The sequence below is a fragment of the Chenopodium quinoa genome, unplaced genomic scaffold, assembly GCF_001683475.1.
Source record: "Chenopodium quinoa cultivar QQ74 unplaced genomic scaffold, ASM168347v1, whole genome shotgun sequence".
Lineage (NCBI taxonomy): Eukaryota > Viridiplantae > Streptophyta > Magnoliopsida > Caryophyllales > Amaranthaceae > Chenopodium > Chenopodium quinoa.
In genome coordinates, this window is record NW_018743691.1 from 560,920 (window position 1) to 568,570 (window position 7,651).

General features: G+C 33.0%; 1 protein-coding gene across 1 annotated transcript; it reads left to right on the forward strand.

Annotated features, from left to right (window-relative positions):
* Positions 1 to 1,301: 1,301 nt before the first annotated feature.
* Positions 1,302 to 6,645, forward strand: LOC110683702 (protein NRT1/ PTR FAMILY 2.3-like). Its single transcript, XM_021860095.1, has 4 exons — positions 1,302 to 1,583; positions 3,716 to 3,933; positions 4,861 to 5,396; positions 5,641 to 6,645. The coding sequence occupies exons 1-4, from the start codon at positions 1,517 to 1,519 to the stop codon at positions 6,479 to 6,481; spliced, it is 1,662 nt and encodes a 553-aa protein (XP_021715787.1). The 5' UTR covers positions 1,302 to 1,516; the 3' UTR covers positions 6,482 to 6,645.
* Positions 6,646 to 7,651: the final 1,006 nt, after the last annotated feature.

The following is a 7,651-nucleotide window of genomic DNA, read 5'->3' on the forward strand; positions in this document are numbered from 1 at the left end:
CACCAGTCCACCACCCACGAAACCATCAAAACCACCCCTCCACCCCTGCGAAACCACCAACACCACCAGATCTAGACCCACTGACACCACCAACATCAACTAAACCACTAGATTTAGACCCACGAAACCACCCAAACCCACGCCACCAAACCCACGAAACTACAAAAACCCCTCCTCCACCCCCGCGAAACCACCAAAACCACCAACACTACCACAACCACCAGATCTAGACCCATAAACCCACCCAAAAAAAACCACCGACACCACCAAACCCACGAAACCATCAACAAACCACCGAAACCACCAAATTCTCCCAACGAAACCATCGAACCCACCTAGCACAAACCACCGACGAGTCCACGACCCACCAAAAAGAAAAAACCACGAATCCTGACAAACCACCAAATCCACTAAGAACGATGAACCACCAAATGCGACACCACCGACTACCCACCAAAGCCACTAACAACCAGAAGAAAATCCGACGAACCACTGGTTTGATTATGACAGAAGAGTGTTGAAGAAGATGAAATGAGATATGGAGGAGAAAGAAAGATAATGGATTTGATTATTTGGGTGTGATTTCATGGATAATTAATTTAGATTAGGGTTATAATGGGTTGTAATTATGTGTAGCATTATGTGTTAAATTTTTTTAAGTAAGGGTATATTGGTCATTTTGATAGAAAAAAGTTTTCAAATAAGGAAAAAAATAAGCTTGTTGCAAGAAATGTGAACCACCCCAAAATGGCAAATGTTGCAAAAAATAAGAAACGAAGGGAGTATTTCATTTAAGTCAATTAAATTGCCTAAAATTATGTGCTGATCAAATTGTAACACTTATTAAAACACGGAGGGAGTACTAAATATTCAAGATATAATATATAGAATTATCTAAACACAGTTGTCAACAAGCTAAGTCATCATTAAAGAGAAGTTGCAATTATGGTTTCTTCATATCATCATCATATATACATATGTTAGCATGTTTCAATGATGTTCAATCCTAGTATATATTCATCACTTCACATACAATCATGCATCATGAAAGTATTTGCTACCTACTTAAAATTTTTAATCACTATAATCCTTACAAATTTGGTGGAAAGAAGTATAACATAGTGGTCTTAATGTAATATAAATTTAAAATATTTGCTAAAAAACAAGAAAAAGTCAAGCTAGTCATATATTTACCAATAAAATAATGGTTCACATGTGCCTTAGAGATATGTAGATAAGGATAGATTATTATTGAGCATACCTATAATAATCAACTTGTTTAGGCTGCGCTATAGTATTATTGTGTCAACTTGCCGGATGACCAATATCTAAATTATTACAAAAAATCAAAATTAGCATAGTTTGGTTGACTCATATGAGATATTCATTGATCAATTATACTTTTATATGTTAGGTGAGCTTCAATTATTATATATTAATCACTTGTATTGCATAAAATTAGAGGCGTATACAAATTTTCTAGAGTTTCAGGAGAAGAAAAAAGCAAGGAAGCAAAATGGAGTCAAGTGTAGACATCAATAATAATGGCAAAGGAGGGTGGCTCAGTTCCATGCTTATCCTAGGTTACTTTCTATTTATCCCTCTTCATTCTTCTTGTTTCGTTTAATAACATTTATATGTTTGTATATTCTAAAATCCCAAAGTATTATATTGATAGCATTGTCTCTTAGTTTTGTTGCAATGGGTTTGAGTCTCATTTCTTGTTTGTCACAGAGCGTGGTAACAAGTTTGAGTCTCATACCTCGTTCGCCTATCACAAGGCTTGGTCACTAGGGTTCCCTAGGTATCAAACTATATATATCACTAGCCTGCATACGCAGATGGTCTAATGGCGTCTATCAACCTTGCTATAAAAATATAAATTTGCCGATTATTATACTTCTTTCAGCCTCTATACTAATATTGCACCATTTACTTTTGATAGTGGTTACATATTCCGTCAATTTATGTCTTTAAGAAGTTTCACATATTTTATGTCTTACCCCTCTTAATTGAACATGTACATGTGAGCTACGACCCAGTAATAAACCTTAAACAAAATAAACAATTCATTCGATCTAAAAAAATACTACGTAATACTTTCTCTGTTCTTTTTTTATTGCACCATAAAGGGTTTCACGCTTTTCAATGCATTACTTTGGGATATTAATATCTTTAATTATACTTTTGTAAAAATTATAAAAAATTGATATTTGAAAAGTAGATTTTAAGACGAATCTAACTAGATCACACATGACTATGATTTTCCTAATAGATAAATCACAAAACATGGTCAAAGAAGATTAAGTGAATAGTGTAAAAGTCCTTATGGTGCAATAAAAGAAAATGAAGGAGGTATAAGGGCTTGTTCTCATTGACTGAACTCAACTGAAGTGAACTGAATTGAACTGAAATGAATATTTTATAAGAGAAGGAAATTAGGAGCTGAACTGAACTGAACTAAACTGAATTAAGCTGAACTGAACTGAACTGAACTAAACTAAACTAAACTAAACTGAATTGAATTTCAACGTAAGAGAGCAGACACTAAGTTTTGTCAAAAATGTTACAATGTTTATATTTAAGATCAAGGAACCAAATACAAGTATCTCCTTTTCGTACATTGTCATCACCCACTCATCTTTTGACTTCATTTTTCTTGCTTTTCCACCTTTTTCAAGTTTTCCTTTTTCTTATCTTAATTTCAATTTATGTGATCAGTTAATTTCTTTGTTCTATCATTTAGTTTCCATATCTAATTAAAAGGTTAGAATTAAACCAAGTAAGACTTAAACCACTTGGCAAGACTATAACCTTGATCAAATCTTGATAGTGAGAGATGGGTATGAATCTTGTCAAGTGAAAGTGAATGGGGTGAGAATTTCATTACCTTTTTCCCTAATCCTAAGTACCTACTACCTAGCCCGGGCCACATATACTGTATCAAAAAAATTGTGAGGATTAAAGTCTGATTATGACCGCCTTCTTCTAATCATAAAAATACTGGGATATAGTCCCTCCACCCTCAAAAGTCCAACCATTATGCCTAAGATTTAGTACAAAATGATCATCCCATTTGCATTAAAATATCCTCTAATATACAACAATATTAGTGTAAAATTAGCTTAAATTTTGTTTTTCATGTACTTTTTTTACTTTCTCACTCTACTTTTTTGCAAACCTCGTATAAATTTACTTTTTTCAATATGCTTCTACTCCCTCCGTTTTTAAATACTTGCTCCACTTTCCTTTTTCGGCCGTTTTTAAATAGTTGCTCCATTTTCTTATTTGGAAAGCTTTTACAATATTTAATTAATTTCTCTCACCTAGTGAAACCAATAAATATCATATTTAATTAATTTCATTTTCTCTCTCCTCCAATTTCTCCAATACTTTTGCTTTTTACAATTTTTTATTCTTCCACCAACCCCACTTACCTTCATATTTTATTACTTTTTCTAATTTCTCCTTAAACTCCGCGCATGGAGAAATAGAGCAAGTATTTAAAAATGGAGGGAGTACTACTCATTTAACTTTCTTAATTAATACCCGTGAAAATTACCTATATGGGTCAAAATTTTGGGGTTGAAGGGAGTGTATATTTGATCCAATCAATTTTTTTTTTTTTTTTTTTTTTTTTTTTTTTTTTTTTTGGAGGAAACCGATCATTTAATTAATTTAATAAATAGTTACTAGTCGTTTATGATATTTGTAGGAACAAGCTTCGGATTAAGCATAGCATCAGGTGCCTGGTATTCCAACTTAATAGTGCTCCTTATCAGTGTTTTCAATGTGAAGAACATCCCTGCTGCTCAGATTAACAACATCTTCAGTGCATTAATCAACTTTTTTCCATTCATCGCCGCCATCTTAGCGGATTCTGCTTTCGGATCCTTTTCCATCACCCTTATTTCGTCCATTGTTTCTTTACTCGTAAGTTTTTTGTCTTCCTTAACTACTCCCTACGTGTCGTAATAATCGCAATGATAGATAATGCACATAGTTTAAAAAAAATATAGAGCAGACTTATAGGCTTTTATAAATAATATAAACAGCATGAGAGAGAAATTAAATAATACAAAAGTTGTATAAGTAGGTAGATAAGACAGAGAAATAATTAAATATTTTTGAAAATGTGTTAGTAGAAGATATAATTATTAAAAAATAATAATAATAATGAGTCAATCAAATAAGAAAGTGTTGTAATTATTATAAAACGAAATTAAAATAAAAGTGTTACAATTATTACGAAACAAAGTGAGTATATTTGTTTTTAGGCCAAGAGATGCGACGACCTTTTTTTTTTGGTAAATGATGAACTAGATTAAAGAAACTTCAACAGAAACATAGAGTTTGCAGGGCTGAGCCCAAATACAACCAGCACCACCCTCATCTAGGGTGGGTTCAAAAGTGGTGCATGTGCACCCAAATCTGCAGAATCACTACCTGACATGACAAGTTTGCTACCAAATGATACAGTATTGTTACTACAAAATACATCAGAAGCTAAGTTAGGAGGTACAGTTTGCACACAGGCATCCAAAATGCTATCAAAGGTCCATTCATCCCTGGTTGAGGGTGTTAGATGCATCATAGCTTGCTTGGCCACCACATCTGCTTCCTTGACTTGATCCCTGGGCCCCTTGGATAGTTTTCCCCTTCCAATCTTTCCTAGCATGTCCCTGCAAAACAAGTAATGGCCTGGTTCCCCATTTCATCAAAGCCCTTGTGTATTTGATTGATACCATTAACTGCTCTTTGACAATACTAGTAACACTTCTCTTCTTTTAAAAAAAAAAATTTGCAACACTTTAACTAAAAATGTGAAAATAATTTCATGCGAGTTATGTTAATTTTCAGGGAGTCCTTATGTTTACCTTAATTGTTACAATCAAGTCCTTAAGGCCACCTTCGTGTGCAATCAACTCAACCTGTGTACCACCAAAAACCTCACAATACTCCATTCTATATGTATCTCTTACACTAGCATCACTCGGACTAGGAGGAACGCGTTACATACTAGCAACCATGGGAGCAGACCAACTCGATAAGCTTAAACATCAAGCAAGTTTCTTCAATTGGTTTGTGTGCGTCTTATATGTTGGTTGGATCGTAGGATACACCCTTCTAATTTATATTCAAACTAGTGTGAGTTGGGAACTTTCCTTCTTCATTGCTCTTGCTGCGAATTTGATTGCTGTTGCTCTCTTCTTACTTGGATCACAAATTTATCGAAAATTTGCACCTCAAGGAAGCCCTTTTACTAGCATAGCAAGGGTTTTGGTTGCTGCTTTTAGAAATTTGAAAATGATTAAACCTATAAATGGAGAAGATTGTTATCTTTATGAAAGTGAGGAATCAAAACTTACATATGGGGAGCCTAGTAAAAGTCTCAGGTATGCTTTTAACAACTTATGTTTACATGAACAATTGTCCATATACATGATTAATTAATCATCATATTATGTCACATATTTATTTCATTTTTTTTTTTTTTTACTTGCAACATTTTGAAGTTCACACTATTCATATACTTACCTCTGTTTTATTAGAACAGTTTCATATACTTAACTTTGACTAGTTCCAATTCGATGAATCATAGACATGTTATTAACTTTAATCTTACACGGTATGTTGAAGGTTTTTAAACAAAGCAGCGTTCATAAAACAAGGAGATAACCAAGTAAACGGAACTAAAACAAAATCATGGAGCCAATGCACCGTTGAAGAAGTAGAAGACCTAAAGAAGTTAATCAAAATTATGCCAATTTGGTCAAGTAGCATCCTACTAAGTGGTGCAATGGGAGTTATAATTAGTTTCACGGTGCTAATGGCATTAGTCATGGATAGACAACTCGGCTCTCATTTCAAAATTCCAGCCGGAACGTTCACGGTCGTCACCCTTGTATTCACAGCAATCACATCCTCAACACTTGATCGATTTATATACCCTACATACAAGAAATTAACTGGTCAATATTTGACATATTTACAAGGGATCGGAATTTGTCATGTTACAAACATTCTTGCCGCGATAGCCTTTGCCCTAATTGAAAGAAGACGGCTCAAATTGATTGAAATAAACAATTTGATGGACCAACAAAATGCCGTGGCACCATTATCCGCCTTATGGCTAATATTTCCATTAGCCATAATGGGGATTGGAGAAGGGTTTTACTTTTCGCCAGAGGTGGCATTGTACTATCAAGAGTTTCCTAAGTCGCTAAGAAGTACCTCGACTGCTATGATCTCATTGCATATCGCGGCTGGCTATTACCTTAGTTCAGCATTTATCGATTTGGTTGGCAAATTGAGCAATTGGTTACCAAATGATATAAACTTAGGTAGGGTTGATAATGCTTGTTGGGTTCTTGCAATTATAGCAACTGTGAATTTTGCTTACTTTCTTTTATGTGCCATATTGTACAAGTATAACAATCCTGATCCAGCATTAGATGATGCTAATCTTGTACATACTTAGCTAGTTGAGAAATAACTCACTCTATTATGTATAACATTTTTTTATTACAATCTCATTCTTATTTTAGAATCACAACAGGTAAGGGCAAGGATAAGGATAACAATAAATGACATTTGTTAAACCCGTAATTGTTAGACTTTAACACTTTCTTGTTTATATACTTCTTTTGCAAATATCAAAAGAAAGTTGGTTACTACATACTCTTTCATAATGTATTTCTACATTCAGTTTTTCATTTGCTAAAATCCACTCAAAACTAGTACTACCCCCGTTAACTTTTAGTTGCAATTTTGGAATATTATTTGTGAGATATAAAATATTTCAAAGTTATAAATAAAAGTTAACGGAAATAGTAGAGTTTATAGGGTGGAACATTATGGGGATGCTGTAATCTAATTTATGGTGATCTTGTACATGGTAGCAATCCTGCTTTTAGCTTCACAATGGCCCATATAGGCCCAATATCATTTAAGCCCAAAAAACTTTCCTACAACACAGAGTCTTTCCATGGAGCGGTGGAGCCCAACTCACAACACATCCCATCTCAGCTTCTCCTCCCTATAGCCCAATTTCTCTTTAAAAAAAATTTTTTTACTCCAAATTCTCTTTTTTTAAAAAAAATAAAATAAAATAAATAATAAATAAATTATCATAAGAGACATTATATTGAATATGAAAGGTCATAAGATTCTATTTTTCTCCAAGATATTTTGTCTTCATTGATCTCATCATATTAAACCATGCATCACGTGTGTATAATTTTAATGCTACATTATTCGTGTGTATAATTTTAATGCTATATTATTCAAGTTATGACTATGAGTTTGTTAGTTTGTTACTAATTTAATTGAATAGAAAAAAACGTTAGATTTGCTTGATTAATATTTCCTTTACAAAAAAAAAAAAAAAAAAAAAGCTTATACATATTAGTGTTGACCTTTTGATTTATTTGTGGTCAATGAATGATTATTTATCATAGCAATTTGATTGACGTTTTAATTTATTATTTTTTTTAATAAATTTGAACCTATATATCTTTTTGTTTTTTGTTGATCATATATTTCACTTGTTAAACAAAGGATCACATATTACATTTTGTTTATTTTCTATTGATAGTTTATTTTTATAATGTCAATATTTTTGTTTCTTAATGAGGGGCATGTTGTACAC

What these genes read in the sequence shown, in the direction of transcription:
- LOC110683702 (XM_021860095.1), top strand. Translation starts at nt 1,517, where the DNA reads ATGGAGTCAAGTGTAGACATCAATAATAATGGCAAAGGAGGGTGGCTC. An exon ending in CAGTTCCATGCTTATCCTAG is followed by an intron (nt 1,584 to 3,715) that starts GTTACTTTCTAT and finishes TGATATTTGTAG; the next exon opens with GAACAAGCTTCGGATTAAGC. An exon ending in CGTCCATTGTTTCTTTACTC is followed by an intron (nt 3,934 to 4,860) that starts GTAAGTTTTTTG and finishes GTTAATTTTCAG; the next exon opens with GGAGTCCTTATGTTTACCTT.